This window comes from Spermophilus citellus (assembly GCF_964194105.1).
Source record: "Spermophilus citellus genome assembly, chromosome: 9".
Taxonomy (NCBI): Eukaryota; Metazoa; Chordata; class Mammalia; order Rodentia; family Sciuridae; genus Spermophilus; species Spermophilus citellus.
The window spans coordinates 128,349,523-128,370,703 of NC_138191.1; the positions used below are offsets into that span (position 1 = coordinate 128,349,523).

The following is a 21,181-nucleotide window of genomic DNA, read 5'->3' on the forward strand; positions in this document are numbered from 1 at the left end:
GGTGGGCAAAAGCAAAGCCAGGGCAAGGGCGAGCTGTTCCCATAGCCAAGGACCCTTGGTTCTCCCACCCCAGCGACAATCACATCCACACTTGAGGTGTTTTGTATTTTTTAATAAAGTTTGTAATCCAATGGACACACAAAACAAAACTGCGCTGAGAAAAACAGTTTCATAAATTAATAAGTGTTAGGAAGTTGGGGAGAGGCCCGGGTCACAGGAGGAGGGGACTGGCCAGTCTTTGTACAGGTGCTGTGTGACACTTCCACGTCGCGGGAGCGGGGCCCGTGCTGTACTGAAGCGCACTTATACAAATGAGTGACGATACAAAGTCTGAGTATGAAAATAAGATTTTCTCTGAAAACACATTTTTGGCACAGATTAAAAAAAATGTATGTCAGGGAATTTTGATTTTTTAAAGTCAGTATTATATATATTTATATATATTATATATTTATATATACACACATCCGAGTTCTGCGTATCCCACCAAGGAAGAAAATCCTTCTGTTTGCTCTTGTTCGACTGTGAACCGTGCACCCCGGTGAGTCAAAGGTGGTGGCAGCAGGAGAATTAAGAAAGGCGACATGTCCGATGAGCTGGGGAAGGGAGGTGTGGTGGGGCAAAAAAACCCAGTGAAATGTTCCTTGACCCCAAGGTTTCAGCAGAAGTCTGAGTCCTGCAGGAGAGTCCGCGATGTGTGTTCACACACCACATGTCCAGAGCGTCACAGCCTGTCTCACTGTGCAGAAGTCCAAGTCACTAATTTAGTGCAAAGGCAGTTCTGTTTTCTTGTTTCTTAAAAACAAAACAACAACAAAAAAAGGAATTCTACTGCCCTGTTCCTTTTCTCTTAAAAAAAAAAAAAAAAAAAAGAGAAACAGCCCCAAGGTGTCTGCAAGTCTGTCGGTCGGTGGTCTGTCCTGGACAAAAGCGTCCTGTAAACATACAAGGTAGCAGCACCACCGCCCAGGTCTGTCCCACGGAGTTGGGCAGGCGCCCGGGCACGGGAGGATGGCGTCTGTCCTTCTGCAGCTTCTCCTCCGCCTGGTTGAGTTGTCTGGTGTTCATTTTTTGCAGCAGAGCCTTGGGAAAATGCCCTGAGGTGATGACCATTCCGCGGCTCACACAGAGGCAATGACAATCATGAGGTGGGGAGAGATGTTGGAGATGCTGGCAAGGAGGTCAGGGGCCAGGCGGGACAGGTGGCTCTCAGAGAACTCGCAGGGTGGGAAGATCTGTAGCACATAGGCGGGCTGGAGAAGGGGCGAGAGAGAAAGTGGGACCTTCTGCCTTCATGTCACCCTCCCCACTACGCTCCCAGCAGGCCCTGGAGAGACCGGATGCAGAGGCAGCCTAGGTCAGCTTCCCGGCCACGGCCACGGCTGTCAGATGAAAGCAGCACCAGGAAGCTCTTGCCGCCGGCCTCTCGGTCTCTCTGCCCAGGGCGAGGAAATCCTCTCATCTGCTCCCCTGGCTCTTCTCTTGACAGCAACACACTGCTTGTTGCCTTTACCCAAAAATGCCTTACTGCCCAGCAGCGCCCTCTAGCTGGCACTGGTGATCCACGCCAGCACACTGGCCAGCCCCCCTGTTCTAGACTGGCCCCACTGGCACACACTTGTGGGGCGGGCAAGAGCACAGACTGACCTGATTGGAGCCAGGATTGGGGACGTTGATGATCCCAGCTGCCTGCTTGGCCTGTAGGTAAGTGATGAAAGCAGCCTTAAGGGACTCGGTCTGGCTCACCACATCCTCTTGGTCACGACCACAGGGCAGAGCCAGCAGCAGACAGTAATCAGTCTCCACCTAGGGCAGAGAGGCCAGTGGTCAGGGGCCTTAGTCAAGTGTAGCCTTGTCCAACCCACGGTGTTAAGCCCACGGGAACAAAGCCTTCGAGATGGCCTGAAGTTCACCCTGGTATTTGTTCAAAGAAAGAAAGCCCTGCTGCTCTGTTCTGGGTCGAGGTGTTTTACTCCAGGGCCATCAGTGCCTTCCTGCCTGGGGTAGGGTCAGGGGCTCTCCAGGACCTCTCGAATCTTACCGTCATTCTTCGGGCAACCCCCTCCAGCTGCGAGGCTTCTAGCCGCATTCTCTGGGCGATCCTCAGAGGGGGGCCTCCTTCAGAGAGGGGGAGGCTCCGGTGGGCCAGGACGTTGTTGCCAGAGACGAAGTGGAGCTGCACAGCAGCTGTGTCGTTCTTGAGGGCCAGCAGGCCTTGCCACACGATGGGATACTTCTGCTCACAGGGGACAGAGCAGAAGCACACTCAGGGCCAAAGGCCAGCCATGCCGGCCACAGCCCTAGCGGATCTGTCATGGGGAACCTCAGGACATTAGCACAGCACAGAGTCTGGGAAAGAGAGGGCAGGGCCCTGTGCTTACCTTCAGAAGCTGGACCATATCCACAGGCCTCTGGGAAGTCAAGTGTGGAGAGGAATCTTGCTTGGATGCTGGCTGGGCTTCAGTGTGTGGCAGAGGAAGCCCTGGTGGGGTGCTGGGGCCCGAGGTTGTAGGAACAAACAATGGCTGCTTTGGGGCAGCCTGAGAGGGAAGAGGGGCTGGGAGATCAGGCTTCATGGAGACAGACACAGGGGACGGGTAGGACGTCTGGCTGGCTTCCACCTGTGCCCTCTGAACCTGGGCATGGGGCTCAGGTGGCCTGCTGGCAGGGACAGTTTGGAGGCGAGGCTGCTCAAGTCCTCCTGTCTGGGTCCCCTTTGCCTCTTGGGAGACCTGAGGCATCTTGCTAGTTGGTGTCTGGCCAGGCTGGCTGAGCGGGGAGGGCTGGCATGGTGGCACAGGAGGGGCAGGCTGCGAGGGCTGCACTGGCTGGGCAGGCTGCGTAGACTGTGCAGGCTGCGTGGACTGCAAGGCCTCACCTTCAGGAGGGCCCTGGAGTTGGAAGGAAGGCAGGGGACACAATCAGAGCCTGCTATACACAAGTCACTGAACCCAACAAAAGATCCAAGGGACAACAGGAAAAAGTCCAGTTGTGGGGCAACTCCATCCAGTTCAGGGCACACAGCAGCATTAACCAGCCACGGCTCTTGGGGACCCTGGTAAGGTGAAGTCACCGTGAACTCCCTCCCCACCAACCATTCCCACAGAACTCTTTCCCCACATCTAGAGTTTTCCAATGTGATCTGATTTTGTCACCCCCAGGCTTAGGAAGTCCCCTTTCAGCCCAAGCTTGCCTGTACCTTGACAGTGGCTTGGCCCAAAGGCTGACTTCCTAACCCACCTGCACTTCAAAGCCACAGAGTTCCCCAAGCGCATGGCCAAAAGATGGAGGAGGCACCCAGCACCCTCACCTGGGCGGGAGTCTTGGTCCGAGTCGGGAGCCCAATTGAGGAAGCAGCAGGAAACTGAGCGTGTGTGAGCTGGGCCGGAGCGTGGTAGGTCCGGATGTCCCCGTATCTGTACTCCTGGAACAACTCTCCACTGGAGTGCACAATCTGCACCCCATGGGTCACCACCACAGGTGGGGTCAGAGGCAGCCCTTGGAGTTGGTTGCTGGGGGTGACCGTGAGGATGCGGGCCTCGCTGTGAGGGGCAGGGGCGGGGGCAGGTGTGGTCTTGGCATCTGGGGTCTTGGCAGTCTCTTTCCCCATTTGCTGAGGGGCCTTGCTGGCTGGTGGCACCTTCACGACCCCCTCTGCAGGTCTGGGTTGCTCGCTGACAGCCGTCACGTGTGGGTGCACCATGATCCTCACGTCGCGGGGCACGGTGTACGGGTGCAGCCGGTACTCGGACTGCATGACCAGCACCTCTGACTGCACAGGGGCCGCGGCTCGAGCCACAGGGAGGTGGTAGTGCACCTCCTCCTCAGGAGGGTGCTGGGGGGCCAGGGCAGGCACCCCGGCCGTGGCTGGCTGTGGAGTGCCGGCACGTTGCGGGGCCCTGACTTCTATCTGTTGGGGCTGCAGGGGGGCCCGAGGAGAGTGCAGCGTCTCCGGCCGGATGCTATAGGTGATGCTGGGCAGCGTGGGTGTGTTCATCCTCACCTCCCCCTGGGACAAGTGTCCCAGGGACACAGTCTGGGTGATGCTGTGTGGTGGCATGATGACAGACTGCTCCGGGTGTATGCTGGAGATGAACTGCGGCACTGGGATGCCTGCGGCCAGCATGACCGTGGCATTGGTTGAGAGCGCTGTGGAGGTGGTGCTGTTGGGGTGGCATGCCCTTGGGAACGGGGACGGCGTGGGCCCGCTGGGTCGAGGAGAATGTGCGTCTGGCTTTGTGGCTGCCAAGTGGGAGACAGTTCGATCTGTCGGGGTGCTGGGCCCTGAGGTGATGTGGTTCACTTCTGTAGGCAGTTTGCTAGGCAAAGCAGGAGGATGGTGGGGCGTCAGAGTGGACCCCAGATTGGCTGGCTGAAGGACCTTGGTTTCTATTTTGAGGGTGACGGGGTCGGCAAGTTTTTTATTAGTGGTGACTATGCTCGGGGTGAGGACCAGCTGGTTGTGAACCAGCACTGGGGGGGTGTTTATGCCCTGGGTGAGAACCTTCACTGTGCCACCCTGAGTGACAGGTGTGGACACAGAGAGGTGAATGGGCTCTGGCTTCTCCAGTGATGGACGGTCAGCCTTAACAGATGAAATCACAGGGGAGGCATTGTATGTCTGGGCCGTCAGGACCAGGGTGGAGTGGGTGGCCACGTTGGCAAAGCCTGAGGGAGCCTGAGGACCTTTGGGTGCAGACTGTGATGGTGTAACAGAATCGGGTTTGACCTGGGACTTTGACACCGACTGCTGAAATTCAATGTCCATTGCACTGGCCGGGGGTATCTGACTAATCTTGGCGCTGATGCGCTGTGGGCCTTCAGTCTTCTGCCCTGAATAGCTCAGGAGCACAACGCCTTCCGAAGTGTTCACACGCAGCCCGGCGCCGGAGCCCGTGTCTGCCGGGCGGTCGTCAATCACAGACATGGACCCAGGGTGGAACCGACTGTTTTCATTACTGCTCGATCTCTGTTTGCACTTTGCTGATGGTGCAATCACCGCACCAGTCACAGTCGCTGCACCTGTTGTAGCAGTTGCACCACCAGATGCAGCAGTCACCGTCCCCGCTGTGACAGTCACTGCCCCTGCAGTGGCATTCACAGCGCCTGTGGCTGCATTCACTGCACCTGTGGCAGTGTTCACGGTTCCCACGGTGGCGTTCACTGGAGTGGTGAGGACGTTCACCGGCGCCGTGAGGACATTCACAGGCCCCTTCAGGACGTTCACAGGCCCTGCAGGGGTGCTCACCAGACCTTTGAGCGTGGCCACCGAGCCCTTCACAGGGCCTTTCAGGGCATTCACCGGGACCAGAGAGACATTCACCAGGCCGGTCAGAGCGCTCACCAGGCCGGTCAGCGTCTGAGGAGCGGGCTTGGCCAGCGTTATCTTTTGCGAATTCTCCAAATCAATGCTGACGGGCATCCGGCTAATGACTGACGTGATTTTAGGAGCAATGACTGGGGCCACCTTTTCCTTGTCGGTGGCTACGGGAGCCTCCAAGGCTTGTGTGTCAGAGGTGTTTGTTACCGGGGCCGCTGGTTTCTCTTCTAAAGGAGGCTTTTTAGATTCAGCTGGAGGGGGTGGTGCCTCGTGAAGGCAGGGGGCAGCACTCACAGGCTCTGCAATGGCCGTGGTGACACTTGTGGAAGTGACGCCTGTGGCGGACACGTATTTGGGGTCCATGAGGATCTTCCTCAGCGTACTAGAACTGGTGTCCACGTCAGAGGCCTTTGTGTCTGGGGGAAGAGCCGGAGACGGCGTGGACTGAGTCCGCGGCTCCTCCTGCCTTGTGATCCATTCTGTCACCTTAGCAGGGGGACTCTGGTTTGGAACGGCCCCAGAGGTGATAAGAGGTGGTGGAAGCTTTGCAACAGTCACAGAGGGAATTGTGGGCGGGGGTATGCTCGAGTCGCTGGGCGGGGTCACTGGGTCACTTTCAATGATTGAATGTACCTTGAACCTGGCTTGCGCCTCCTCATCCACCGGTGCTGGCTGGGCAGGGGTCGGGAGGTCTGGGGGCGCGGGCGCTTTGGTTGGAGTCTTCTCCTCAATGCTGCTTTCCTGGGCCGGACTCTCGGGAGGTGGAGTCTTACTTGGGTCGGAAGCACATGCCTGAGGGGGGGGGGACTGAGGCTTTTCACTCTGCTTTTCCTCCTGTGGGGGTTCTGGGGGGCGTTCGGGGGTCCCCTCATCCGCTGCAGGGCTCTTGCTTGGAGCGGGGGCCAGCTCAGGGGCAGGGGCTTCCGCAGCAGCACCTGCCTTCTTGTTTGCATTGCGCTTGCGGCGAGATCGAGTTGTCTTCTGGCGCCCTTTGTCCTTACGAGTGGGAGCAACTTCTGCTTCCTTTGACCCTTTGGCTTCCTGCTCTGGTTGGGAGGGCTCACTGCTGTTCCCTCTGGCTTCCTTTGCATCTGCTGGGCTTGCCGAGGGGTCAGGGGTGCTGGTTGATGGCCCTGAAGACTCTGTAGCGGCCTCTGTCTCCAGGATGCCAGACACGGCCTCATGGGTCTCGGGCTCCATGCTCTGCTCTGGGGGCTGCAGGTCTGCCTGAGATTCTGCAGGGTAAGGGGGAGGTGCAGGGAAATTTTCTGGCTCCCCAGGAATGTCATTGATGATGGAGCCAATGGCTGCAGCCAGTTCGGTTTCGCTCGCCTGGTGTGCAGGTTTGTCCCTGTCCTCTGTGGCAGGGCCCTGGGATGCACCCGCAGCTGCCGCCTTGAAAGCACTGGCAGAGGTCTCAGTGAGCTTTGCGATATTCTCCACGGCCTGCTCGAGCTCCGTCTGCTTGGCTAGCTGCGTGGCTTCTGGGGCAGACACGTCTTCCTTCTCCGGTTCCTTGCTGGGTTCAACTGGATCATTTTTCAGCTGGGATGAGGAGCTACTATCCTTTTGGGGATTCTCACTTTTCTGGGGGGAGGCTGCCGCGATTCCGGCTTCCCTGTCCACGGCCTGCACTGTAGCCCCCTCGGCCATAGCAGGACTGACGGCCGTGTCCATGGTTTTCAAATGTGCAGATCTGTCCACTGCTGACCTAGAGTTCCGAGATCTTCCTCTCTTTGATTTGGAATTTTTCTCAGGGGCTGGTTTTTTCTCTACCACTTCAACTGGGGGAGTCTCAGGTACATTTCTGTCCGTGTTGCTTTCTTTTCGATCCCGTTTCTGTTCACTTCCTGCTTCTTCTTTATCAGCCTTGGCCTTGGTGTTATTTTCTTTCGAGTTCACCTGGGGACTCGCCTCAGTGGCAGCCTCGGCATCGGCTTTTGGCTCGCTCTTCCCCCTTTTCCCCTGGGGGCCGGCCGCTGCTGCTGACTTTTGTGACCTCGGGGACCTCCACCCCTCAGCGGGCCTGGGAGTCTCTGCGGGTTCCTTGGCCTCGTGCTCCTCATCCTCCTCGGCTCGGCGGCGTGTCTTCGGAGGCCTTCCCCTGCGGGGCGTGGTGGGGACCACTGTGGTGTCCTGAAGCTCTCGCTCCAGGCGCTTCCTGGTCACTCGCGGTTGTTCAACAGGCTCTTTGGCTGGAGAGCGGCTGTCATGGTCACCCATGGTGGCATAGACACTCCTGACGTTCCGACGCCTTGTGCGGCTCAGGGGCAAACTTGGCTCAGGGTGCTCAGGGTCCGCTGCAGAGTTTTTAGAAGCAGTCCTCGTGATCTTCTCCGCCTCCATCTTCAGTTCTAACAGCTTCTGTGCCTCTCCCCGAGGGGAGCCGGCCCGCTTGAGCTTCTCCCGGTCTATCCTCTCACTCTTCCTCGTGACAGGCTTCTCCACCACACTGGCTGCCGCTGCCTGAGCAGGGGCCTTGGAGCGCTTGCTTTTGTTTGGCTTTTTATCTTTTGCAGCAACTGGAGGATCAACCACTACGCCTTCAGAAGCTTGAGGCTGCACCTCAGGAACAACTTCAGCATTTTGGTTCGTATTAGCCTCAACATTTGCTGCTGCGTCCGGCTTTTCTGCTTTTGGCTCGTGGGTGTCCTCAGGCTTCTGAGTCAGTTTGGACAGTGGCTGGGTACTGCCTGGTTCCGGATCCACATTATTCTCTACTTGGGAAAATGAGGCGCCAGGAGTCGGCGGCTTGGTATCCAGGTAAGGCAGCGGGGCTGCGGGTGGACCATCTTCGGCTGTGAGGGGCGCCACGGCGGCATCTTTACTGGTGTCAGCTCCAGGAGACAAGTCTGCCTGCTCTGGTTGCTCCACAGGGACAGGAGCCACTTCAGCTACGGGCTTTGCTTCTTCTGAGGGGGTGGCTGGCTCCACACTCTTCTCTTCTGTCACTGAAGGCACCTCCACTGTTCTCTCACTGGTCGTCCTCTCTGGGGCTGATGATGCCGATTCTGGAGCTGCAGGCGTGACACCAGGGAGCCCTGCTGCACATGGAGTCCTCAGTTCTGGCTCTTTACTTTCAGAAGCAGATTCTGGGGTCTTGGGTTGATTCTCTGCATCTTCCTGTTTCTCAATCTCTTTGGGTTTCTGGTCTTTTTCTTTTTCTTTCTGTTGCATTCGTGTAAGCTCCATGAATTTGCTGTGGAACAGAACCACAGGCTCCTGCACCGAGTCACTGGTGCTGTTCGTGCCGTCAGATGCCTGCCTCCCGTATAACCTGCCAGAGATGAAGTCAGACTCTTCATCTTTCCTCTCTAGATGCTGCAGTCGCTTGGAATCTTGTTCAAAGATTGAGCTGTGTAAAAAACGAGAGGCAAATAATTCTTGCCTCTCCTGCTCCTCTTCTTTATGATCATCTTTTTTATCATCCATTTTCCCTTCTGAATCAGTCCTGATCTTCTTCTTTTTCATGTACCAGGACGGAATAGGCCTCGGAGCAGAGTCAACCTTTTCTTTATCTTTGTTGTTTCGAAAGTTAGCAAATCGGGAGTCCCAATCCAGAAAGGACCAATTTTCTTCTCGGGATGAAGAAAGGGATTTAGCTCTTTCAAGCAAAGCTTTAGTGTCTGGTGTGATTGTCTTATCCAACGCAAAAGAATAGAATTTGTTCCTTTCTAAAGAACTAGAGAGTCTTTCATCCCGCTCACGTAGTTTGTCTTCTCTGTCCCTCAATAAAAAAGACAATCGGGAACCTTCATAGAGTGCTGAGGCTCTAGGGGAGTGGGATTTGTGTTCACCATCTTCATCAGAATCAGAAGGCACCTCGCCAGGTTCCAAATCTCGTACAGACCTCTTTCGCAGGCTGTCTCTCTTAATTATGCTATTTGGGAAGCTCACATCAAATCTGCTGGCATCTTGTTTCATTTGAGAGTCCCAACGGTTCAGTTCATCTTCAGAATTCAAGACAGATAGTTTTAGTTTGGCCATATCTGCCATCTGTTCTCTCCTGCTAGAATCATAAGGATTAAATTTTAAGGACTCCTCTCTCACTGTTATATTAGAATAAGGGAGGCTTTTTTCATCTACTTTAGGAGACCCTTTTCCTGACGTTAGCCTAGGAGAGCCTAGGGGATCATCATCCTCATGGAAGGAACCATGGCGGACACTGGGAGAACAGCCTGTTCTTTCGGAATCCTCACTGATTTGGCGTGAACTCCTGTAATTCCGCTCTCTCTTGGTGCAAATATCAAAATCAACATGATCCATCCTTTTCTTTTTGCTGGGAGGAGAATCATCAGTGACATCCTGAGGAGGTTTGCCTACCTCATGAACAAGGCTGCGTCTTTCATATTCATCTACATCTTTCTTTGGACTGCCAAATTTCTCAGACTTGGCTATTTCCATTTCCATCTGCTGTTTTCTACGACTCTGCTCCATTTGTTTTCGGTAGCTCTGTGTGTGATCAATGTCAATGCCAATTTTTTCTTCAGGATTAACTGGATGTGGCTTCTCCTGGCCTGATCTCCGCTCAGGTGTTTCATCACGAAGACTGCAGTAGTTTTTCCTGACATCCTCTCGCTCTGGTCCTTGATCATCCAAGAGCTGCAGCTGTTTGAGCTGTGGTTTTGACGGGGTGGGCTTCTTTGACTGGATTTCTTGATTTTCCACAGACTCACCTACTGGTTCTCCCAGTCTTGTTTGTAGGTCTGAGCTGGGCCTTGAGCCAGACCCCACAGAAATACTGGCAAGCTCTTGACAGTCTTTGGGGCTGGGAACAGTATTAAGTCTGTCCAGCTTGATTTTTTTAGATTCTCTTTTAAGAATCTCTTTTCTCACAGGCTTTCTTTCAGTCTCTCCCTCCCTCATCAGAAGAACGTCTCTAGATGATACGTCAGACTGCTTTTTTAAAAGCACCCGAGCATCTTCCATCTCAGGACTGCTTTTCTTGACTTCTGGTTTTTGCCTTTCTGCTTTCAAACTGGAATCTGCAAAGCGCCTTTTCCTGGCTTCCAGCTTCTCCAGCTCCGCAGCACTCACGCCATCAGCAGTCTGCTCGGACTTGAGGTGCTTCCGAGGTCTAGGCCTGCCTTCCTTATCTACCACCTCGGTGTGACTCAAAAGCACCTTTTCCTTTGGCACTTTCACTCTGGCAGGTTCCAGTTTAGACAGGTCGGATTTTGCAGGCTCCGTCTGAGAGGCCTGAAGTTTCTGGTCTAATGCAGAAGACTTGCCAGCGTCGTTATCCAGCCTGGACTTGGGCTTCTCCAGGGGAGTGTGGTCGATGACCTTGCCCTCCTTCTCTTTCACTCGAGTCAGGACCACGCAGGGCATGAGATCCAGGCGGTTCTTTGCTATCCCATCTTTGTCGGCCTTTTCTCTGCTCAGTTTATTGGAACTCCTTGGTTTTTCGGGGCTCTGTTCTCGCTCATTTTCTTGGTCTGTTTCTGAAGACTGAGAACTAGGGGAATGGACTTTTCCTTTTCGTTTCTGCTTGTCGGTTTTGTCCTTTTCCACTTTTTCCTTCCGTATTAAGCGCCTCTCTCTGTCCACTCTCTCAGGATCAAAAGTCCGCTCTTTATCTGTCTTTTCATTTTTGGCATAGCGCTCCAGACGACACTTGTCCACTTTATCGTACCGTGGTGGGGAGAGGGAGCTGCAGCTGCCACTCCGGTCTGAGGACCGGCTGTAGAGTCTCCTCTCAGAATCACTGGGCAGCCTCTCTGCCTGTGAGGGAGACGCACCAGGGCTCTGAGGCCGTCGCAAGTGCACTGGACTCTGGCTCCGCTCTATGGGCCTCCTCTCATGGTCTCTGTCCCGCTCAGACTCAAATCTTTCACGTTCTCTCTCCCGTTCCCTTTGCCTGTAACTGTATTCCCGAATATCCTGGTCATAAGGATCATTCCTGTAATCCCTGTATTCCCGAGGATCGTCATAATAGCGTGACTCATAGTAGTCCCCCTGGTATGTCTCCCATTCTGAGTAGAATTCTCTTCCTCGAGCTGGGTAGTCCCGCCTGGAGTCCTCGGGATATGTGCCTGGAGTGCGAACACTCTCGTAGTATGTCCGATCTTGGTTATAGTCATAGGATCCCCTTCGTTCTTCTCTGCCGAAACACACAAAAAAGATGACATTAGTTCTTCTGTTCTACTTTTGCATTATACCACAGACATGAGATCAGGAAGTCCTGGTGCTAAACATCTCTGACATTATCTAATCACGTGTTGAATTGTAGTTGCTCTCCAACACAGCAGCCACTAGACACATGTACCTCTGAGCACTTAAAATTTTACTAAATTGAGAAGTGAATGTAAAATATACACCAGATTTTGCACTTTAAAAATACACCGCAACGAAATGATAAATGTTTAAGGAAACTGAAACATTAATTACCCTGATTTCACCATGACATTGTTTACATATGCCAAATTATCACAATAGACAACAAATATGTTCAATTGTGTCAACTTCTAAAAAACAATTTAAAAAAAATAAGCCTCAAGAATTTATTTAAATTGATTCTAAAACTATATATTAAATAAATTTAATTCCATCTTTCTTTTTCTTTTTTTGATACTAGGGATTGAACCCAGTAAGATCACATTCCTAACTTGAACTCACATCAAAACTTTCGTCCTCTCAGGTAGAAAGGGCTTGCTCATCCTAAGCAGAAGCCATTAGCAGGAATCACGAGAGTAAAGCATCTTTTCCTTTCAGGCATCAACTAGTCACTGGGGTGACTCCCTCCACTCTGAGGGAAAACAAGGATCCTTGAGCTACCCTGCAGGAATCATTCCACAGGCACTGCCACCTGAAGCCACCCAGGTCAAACTCAAGTCACAGTCAAGTCCTAGGCCCTCCTACTTCTTCTATTAGGAGATAACAGCCATTGGTCAGGGATAAATAACCATGAGAAAGCACCAAAAAACAAAGACAGGGTCAGAACACCCACACTACATTACCCAACCCTCTTAAGACACGGCTCTTTTTAAAATGTATTTCATGTTACACATACAGGATTTCAGTGGATTTTCAGTATCTTAGGTACAATTAGACCACCAAGACACCTTCTGCTCATGGGGAAAATTCCTGTAAAAATTCCTTTAGGCAGTTAAGTATTAACAACGCCTTTAAACTGCTATTAGGGAGCTAGAATGGAGAACTTTTTTTTCTCTCTCAACTGACACACACATTCTCTTTCATGTGTATGTACAATCTATTGCATGCACACACGCACGTGTACCCACACACGACTGTGACAGAACAGCTTATCATTACTGGTTGTCCTGCTAGAGGACTTTTCTGGGTGGGGAAAAGGGATACTAGAGATTGAACCCAGGGAAGCTCTACCACTGAGATACATTCCTAGCCCTTCTTATTTTTTATTTTGAGACAGGATCTCCCAGGCTGGCCTGTAACTTGTGGCTCTCCAGTAACAGTCTCCCAAGTAACTGGGCTTACTGTGTGTGCTGCCACGCCCAACAAAAACTGTTGATTTTTAATATTTTTTGAGTTAGTTTCTGGTTTATTTAGAGGTTGATCTACTAGGGAGAAATTTTAGAAAACTGGTGGTGAGGGACATTTTCATTTTAAAAACTAAGTACTCAAAGACAACATTCCATGAGGAACTGACTCAAGAGACATATACTTTCTGTGATTTCAACAAAAATGAACTGGCAAGAGGCAGCAGAAGGGTGATGCATCAACAAGTTTCTGGCAACATGATCAGGATTTGGCTGATCTTTGTCACAGAGCTCCCTTCTTTATCTCAGGTGTCTCACTGCGTTTTCCACAGAGTCTTTTGTCTAGCATATGTAACAGGGGTGGAAACCTACTGTGACATTCCAGGAGAATTAATCACAGAGGCACGTCTGGACAAAAGGCTTTAACATATGCATAAGAGCTTCCAATTTCAAATGTAATCGGCTATTAAAGAATCTGGTGGCATTATGTTAGGATGTTTTAATACACTGTCTAACCAGCAGAATAAATATCAAACATTACATTACCATGACTGAAAAAGTTAACATGGAGAAATCAGGTTTACCTTTCACATTGTCAATGTCACCAATTTTCATGTGCTTTGGCTTACATTTTGTTTTGTGAAGCTTGCTATCCTCCTGCCTTAGCCCCCACAAGGAGCCAAGTAGCTGGAATGATGGGTGTGCACCACCACATCTGACTTATGCCTTGGCTCCCTGATTCACATTCATAAAGTATTTGAGAAGTGGGAAGGAATACTTGCTCAGTGGTAGTGTTTGATTAGCATGCCAAATTCCCCGAGTTCCATCCCCAGTAAAACAATAACAACCAAAAAAAAAAAAAAAAAAGTAATTTAAGAGATTGAACAAAAACAAAGCTCTTGATATTCTTCTTTGAGAAGTATGTATGTTTTTATTTACAAATTTTTATGGTGAAAAGCCTGGATGATGTTGTTACTAAATCTGTAAAGCATTTAACAGTTTATAATGCACCCTAATATATGTTATTACATGTAATTAAAAACTACTGGGCAGGATGATTTGTATTTATAATTTATGGTACATAGTTATAATCAAGCAGAACAGTAAATCTTTCAAATTACAGGAGCATTCAGTGAGAAATTTAGATAAGGTACTCCAAACCCATAAGCCATATGAAAACTGGATTCATTTAAAAATATAAAAACTTTTTCAAGGCCAGCCTGGGCAACTTAGTGAGACCCTAACTGGAAAATAAAAAAAATAAAATTATAATATATATATATATATATATATATATATATATATATATATATATATATTTTTTTTTTTTTTTTTTTTTTTTTAAGGGCCAGGGAAGTAGCTTAGTGGTAGAACACTTTCCTAACATATGCAAGGCTGTAGGTTCAAATCACCGACCAGTACACATACACAAAACGAAACCATGTTTCCATATTACAAAAAGAAATTTGGGGGAGATGGAAATTATGAAAATAAAATTTAATCCCAATGTTCATTTGTATTAAGATTCAAGTTATGCTAATATGTTTAAAATACATACCTCCTTTCTGTTAACATCTCATAGAAGTCTCTGATATCCTGACCAGATTTTTCCATGCAGTGATAAAATGCCAGCTGACTTTCTCGATTTGCAAAATCCACCTTTTTTTTAAAAAAAAAAAAAAAGAAATTTGACACTAGTTTCAGATTTTAATTATAGAAAATATTATTAAATGTGAAAATTTGTCACAACATATCCCTTCTGGACAAATTTCAGGAAACATCAATCTTTAACAAGAGAAATGATGCTCTTAATTAAAATAATATATTTTGGTAACATGATCTCTCTCAAATTCTAAACAAATCTTGATAAATGTAATTTAAAGTTCCAGAATCCAATAATAGAAGAAATGGAAAACGTAAAACAAAACTGAATCAAAACTCTACCAGGGTTGTAGGTTGGCAATAATCAGATCAATCATATTCCAGCAATCTTGGTTTTACATAAATTTGCTGAAACAATAGTTACAACATAAAACAATGGAAAAGAACATTTAAATTTTATTCACAGGTGAGCTCAAAGTCACTAAAGCATATGAAGACTATTGGCTAATATTGTTACTATTTTATTCCAATGTAGTCATCAGATATTAAATACACAATTCATCCAAACAACCAAGAACATCAAGGTTTTAAACAAATAATACCAGATAAAAATATCATGCTTACAGTGGCTACCCGCTCTTTAGGAAAAGAAGATGGGATCCTTCAGGAAGCCGACTGACACTCTGTACCCCTGGGTGAGCACGGTGTACATGTGCAACTATGTATGGGCCTCTACTGAGAGTGCACACAGGAGCATCACGCACCCACAGCAATAAGAAGCATTCTTTGAATCAGATGGGTTTTAGGGAAGGATCTGTGACTAATGGTTTAAGAGAGCTGTGTCCACAAGTAGCTGAGCACACAAATCCTAATATCCCCCTAAAAAGTGAGGATATACACATAAACCATGTCCTGTAAACCACCCCCTTGCTGACAACCTACAGGTGCCAGTTACTAACACGGGAAGATTTGAATACAATTTTGTTTTGCTTTTGCTATCGTCATTCTGCACACCTTAATTTTATTCCCACCGAGTTTCCTCCCCTTGGTCTCTTTTACAGCTGCTTGTGCATATTCAATCTCGTTGTAAAGAACTAGGGCCATGCCTTTCAAACGGTCAAACACCACCTGCGAAAAACAAAACAAAATCCAAATAAGAGCCTCATCCACTGGACTTCATGTCAGTCCCAACAAGATCTTAAGTCACATGGCTTAGGATCTTATATTATATGTATTTTATTGTAGACCAAAAAAATTTAGGCTTCTCCTGATGCGGCACATTGTAGTGAAGACACAATAAACTGTACAGGGACTTTGTAAATACTGGGGCTTGAGGTATTTATTTTGTTTTTCTGTATTTTATTTTGCTTTCTATGTTGACTACTATGCTATATTTTAGTAAAAACATTCTTCTATTCATGTCTCAAAACAAGCCCCAATATCCTTTTTTTTTTTTGTACCTGGGATTGAACCCAGAGGCACTCAACTACTGAGCCACATCCGCAACTCTTTTTATCTTTTATTTAGAGACAGGGTCTTGCTAGGTTGCTCAGAGCCTCACTAAGTCGCTGGGGCTGGCTTCAAACCTGTGATCCCTGGCCTCACTGGGACTACAGGAATGTGCCACCGTACCCAACCAAAAGCTACATTTAGAATAAATAATTTTTTTTAAAAAAAGGGTGATGAAAGAAAGAAAGAAAGAAAGAAGTAAGTCAGGCAACAAACCCACCACAGTGCAAGGAGTTAAAGCTCTACCTTCACACTAAGGAACTGAGTGCAGTTCAGAAGGCACCACCTTCTCCTGGTGTCATAGGCATGTCACCTAATAAACATTGGCTAGATAAATATTATGTTTTGGGGACTTTTCTTTAAAGTTATCATCATTAAAAAAAGAAAATCAAGTCTAATCACATTTTTAATGTAATGTGAACAATGATATAATTAGATTATCTAGTTTTAATCTGGGATAAATTTTTATAAAACTCTTAAGAAATATTTTATTTAGCTGTATAATAGTTTCAAATTTTTCAAAAGTCTCAGCTGGTTCAAAATTGTATTTTTTCTAAATATTCATATGATGAGTTAATAGATAAAAATGTCCTTATAAGCCAAATTTTAGTACAGAAGGTTATTAAAGAAATGCACACGTTATTAAAGAAATGGAAAAAGCAGCACCAGAAATTGAGAATGGAAGGAGAGAATACGAAGAAAAAGGAAATCAGATATGATTCTGAGCCACACTCAAATAACCCTCACCTACCTTCACCACAGGCCCATATCGGCAGAAATGTCTTGTTAAATATTGATCCGACACATTTGAAGAAAGCCCATCCAACCACACGCAGTTTGTAGGCATGCTCTTTCCAAAACCCAGCTGAGTATAAAAGGTTAAATTTCTATTAGTAAAGTTTACAATAACTATTCTATAAAATTTTCAGAAAACTGGTCCCAGAACACAAAGCATAAGCTCCACCACTGAGCTACTCTTCCAACCCCTCAAATCAATCTTATGTGGAAACCATCCAGTTAAACGAAAATAAAAATTTACCAAAAAAGGAATTCTGCCTGGCTAACCACGTATTAGTTCAGAAGGCACCACCTTTATATTTACCTAACTGTCTTCCTGCAATCTTCAATAATCAGAAATAAGGAGAAAACTCCTAATCCAAAAAACAAAGCAAATCATAACTGCACAATACATCATGCAAATTCATTTACCTTGAGGCGATTATTTCCAAGGTACTCCCCATCCATCTTCTTAATAGCTTTACAAACACTGGCAATGTCACAGTATTGCAAGAAGGCATATTGAGGAACTCCATTTACTTTCTTGATATCAATATCCTGAAAAAGTCAATATCACTCAGAAAATAAATCAGAATAAGCCAAGTCTAAGACCCTGTCTCAGAATAAATAAAAAGGGCTGACCATGTGGTCAATGGTAGAATGCTTATCTAGCATGTGTGAGTTCCCAAATTCAATCCTCATAACATGCAGTCCTGAATCAGAACACTCATATATACCAACACAACCAATTGAATCAAGGATGGAGATTGATAAATATGGTAAAATCTACATATTCAGAATGAAAGGATACATAACTACGTGAACTACTTTGTGAAGAAATACCTCTATTATTTTGTGAAGATGTACCAGAACACTGTCACTGGGTTAAAGACACTCTACAAAGGAATACCCTTTTCTCCTTGGAATTTGCAAAAACCTGTAGTGATCTCTGACACTCCCAACTTGCCTCAGAGGAGGTGGTGAATAAAACAGGCTTAGACTGAAAATGGTCCAGAGAAACCAGTTGGATGGCAAAACTTGTACTTTAACAATAATGATCTGCGCATGAACTGCAGAATAAGCACCGTTATTACAAAGCCTCCTTAAAGGAGGCCTAATCAAATCTGAAGAACAGCAATAACCAAAAAGCCAACATTCCAAACTTAAAACAGCAAAACAAGTAGTACATTTGAAGAGTTACCAAATGGATCTTAAAGAAAGCAGTACATCTATACTCAAAATTCTTTGAAGTAATGATAAACAGAAATTAATTTCCACCATATGTAGAATATAAAAACTGAGAGCTGGACACGGTGTCACAGCCTATAAACCCCATGATGGGAGGCTGAGGTAGAAACATATTGAGTTCAAGACCCCGCAATTCAGGAAGACCCTATGTTAAAATTAAAAATTAAAAAGATATATGTATGATTGCACAAATGATGAGACTCCACATCATGTACACCAGAGAAATGAAAAGTTGTGCTCCATTTGTGTACAATGAAATGAAATGCATTTTGCTATCATGCAAAACTAATTAAAACAGGTTAAAATTAAAAAAAAAAAAAATGGGCTGGGGATGTGGCTCAAGCGGTAGCGCACTCGCCTGGCACGCGTGCGGCCCGGGTTCGATCCTCAGCACCACATACCAACAAAGATGTTGTGTCCGCCGAGAACTAAAAAATAAATATTAAAAAATTCTCTCTCTCTCACTCTCTCTTTAAAAAAAATTTAAAAAAAAAGAAATAAAATGGATGGAGATATAGCTCAGTATTAGAGCACCCTTGGGTTCAATCCCCAGTACTGAAGAAAGGAAAAAAAAAAACAACCAACCAAACAAACAAACAACAAAAACACCACAGGATTATTCCACTAAAGAGAAATGATCTCCAAATACCAGTAGGTTGACTCAGTAAACAGGTTATTCTGTTATAAATAACCAGCAGTCATTTTCCCAAAAGTTTGTGTCATTTTAAATATTAATAATAGCCAGGCCAGGGATGGTGTGCATGCCTGTAACCCAGTGGCTTGGAAGGCAGGAGGGTTGCAAATTCAAGGTCAGCTTCAACAACTTAGCAAGGCCCTAGGCAACTCAGCAAGACACTATCTCAAAATAAAAATATAAAAATGCTGAGGATGTAGCCCAGAGATCAAGTGCCCGAGTTTATATTCGTAGTTTAAAAAAAAAAAGCAAACAAAAAAACACTAGGCAGACATTGTGTAATCTCAGCTACACTGGAGGCTGAGGCAGAAGAGTCAAAAATTCAAGGCCAGCCTGAGCAACTTAGCAAGACTCTGGCTTTTAAAAAAAAAAAAAAAAAAAAAAAAAAAACGCCTTGGCTGTAGCTTTGAGGGGTAGGAAAGATGGTAACAGGCTATCAAGTCAAGCCTGCAGTCCCAGCACTTGGGAAGCTGAGGCAGGAGGATCCCTTGAGCCCAGGAGTTTGAGACCAGCCTGGATAACATATAAGACCTTGCCTCATTCATAAGTAAATAAATAGTGACACTCATCAGCATTTGCTTCATCATGACATCATGGTTTTCAAAGAGAATACTGATATATCTACCTTACTGAGAACCACAGATATTACAACACACAGTAATTCTTCCATTTTTGGCAATTTTAGTGATAAGTGTATCCATGTGCTCAACGACACCTTTTTACACTGTTCCAAACTTTTAAGTAGCAGCTACATTCAAATAAAACATATCTGAACATTTTATCAATTCACAGGTTTATAAATGTCAAACAAGAAATTATATATTTCTCTAATAAAACAAAACAAAACTTGAAAAAAATAAAAATAATTGGGACAAGAAAGGATGAATGTTTTGCTGGTGTAGACGCTTTTTTGTTTTCTCCTTTTCCACAAACCACTTCTACCTTTTGTCACCAATTACTGTAAGATGAGACTTAGATCAACCACAAACATTTTATTCACAAGACTAGATTGTGACATAAAAAAACAAGCAAACAACAACACACCCCCCCCACAAAAAAAAAAAAAAAAAACCAAGGATCATTTGCTTGAGCAACAGTGTATAACTAAGACTAGACTGATGAAGACACATGCATGGGCAGGTGGACAGATGGACACACACCCTCAAAGATTAACAATTGTTGCTACAAAAAACAATTTTACTCTCCCAAGTCCAACAGAGCAATTTTTTCACTATTAATGAGTTTTTTTTTTAAAGACAGAAATAACTTCTCTATTTTTTTAAACACAGAATAAAACTGTAATATCAGTCTATAATCTCTGTGATTTGGGAAGCTGAGACAGAAGGATTTCAAATTCAAAGCCAGTCTCAGCAACTTAGGGAGACCCATCTCAAAACAAAAACTAAAAAGGGGGGCTGGGATTGTGCCGCAGTCTGGCTGGGCACAAATCACTCAAGCAGGAACAAACTTTATTTTCCATATTCCCGTGATCGAACGCCACCCAAGCGGCCCTCCTAGGCACCACACACCAACCGGAACTCCCTCTACAGGAACTTCACCAACCAATTCCCCAGGAAATCCCCACAAGAACTCCAAAGTAGGGCGACCAAGGCAGACAGCAGGGGTCTATATACAATTGAATCAATCCAGCATCATCTTAATGGCTCGCCTCTCAACCATTACTTCTGGCAAAATGCCAGGAGCCATTCCATCTCAGCTGTGGCTCTCAATAGGATTGTAGTTCAGAGGAAAAGTGCTTGCCTCAAGTGCATGAGGCACTGGGTTTGATCCTTAGCACTGCATATAAATAAAATAAAGGTATTGTGGGCCAGGGTTGTCAGTGGGCCAGGGTTGTCAGTGGTACAGCACTTGCCTAGCATGTGTGAGGCACTGGGTTTGATCCCTGGCACCACAATAAAAAAAAAAAAAAAAACAGATATTGTGTCCATCTACAATTAAAAACATTAAGAAATAAAAAAATCCAAGAGTATAAAGCTGTGACTAAACTATATTCACTATAAGTGATTCAAGTTTTGATTCAAGGAAAAAGAAAGATTCTTCTATCCCTAAATCTAAAATGACTTTAGTAATATAAAAAGTAAATCTAATTAAAACTTCAAAATAGAATTGAGGGCCAAGGTTGTGGCTTAGTGGTAGAGCACGCTTGCCTAGCATGTGCAATCCTCAGCATCATGTAAAAAAATAAACAAAATAAAAGGTATTTGTCCATCTACAACTAAAAAAAGGAAAAGAAAGAAAGAACTGAACTTTCAGCAGTGACATCCATTACCCCAGATATGCCCTGTAATCACACAATAACCAAAGAATAATCTATTGTTCATTTTACAAATGTTTTCTCTTCCAGAGGGGTGCTGGGGTTATGGCTCAGCAGCAGAGCTCTTGCCTAGCATAGGTGAGGCCCTGGGTTTGATCCTCAGCACCACATAAAAGTAAGTAAATAATTAAAGATATTGTGTCAAACTACAACTAAAAAATATTTAGAAAAAAATAGAAAATACCCATTATAGGCTTTTACATACACATATAGAACAATACACAATGGGCTTTTCT

At 46.5% G+C, this 21,181-nt stretch overlaps 1 protein-coding gene across 2 annotated transcripts in view; it reads right to left on the bottom strand.

Annotated features, from left to right (window-relative positions):
- Window positions 1–98: 98 nt before the first annotated feature.
- The window catches only part of SPEN (spen family transcriptional repressor), an 84,145-nt gene continuing 63,062 nt past the window's right edge, over window positions 99–21,181 (bottom strand). For both annotated transcript variants that reach the window (XM_081308087.1, XM_081308086.1), the window contains 9 exons: window positions 17,101–17,226; window positions 16,643–16,756; window positions 15,397–15,510; window positions 14,339–14,439; window positions 3,311–11,423; window positions 2,382–2,891; window positions 2,042–2,236; window positions 1,648–1,806; window positions 99–1,253 (listed from right to left, as the gene is read on the bottom strand). In XM_081308087.1, the coding sequence (XP_081164213.1) occupies window positions 1,122–1,253; window positions 1,648–1,806; window positions 2,042–2,236; window positions 2,382–2,891; window positions 3,311–11,423; window positions 14,339–14,439; window positions 15,397–15,510; window positions 16,643–16,756; window positions 17,101–17,226 (9,564 nt within the window). In that variant the 3' untranslated portion in view covers window positions 99–1,121. The remainder of the gene's footprint in view (window positions 1,254–1,647; window positions 1,807–2,041; window positions 2,237–2,381; window positions 2,892–3,310; window positions 11,424–14,338; window positions 14,440–15,396; window positions 15,511–16,642; window positions 16,757–17,100; window positions 17,227–21,181) is intronic.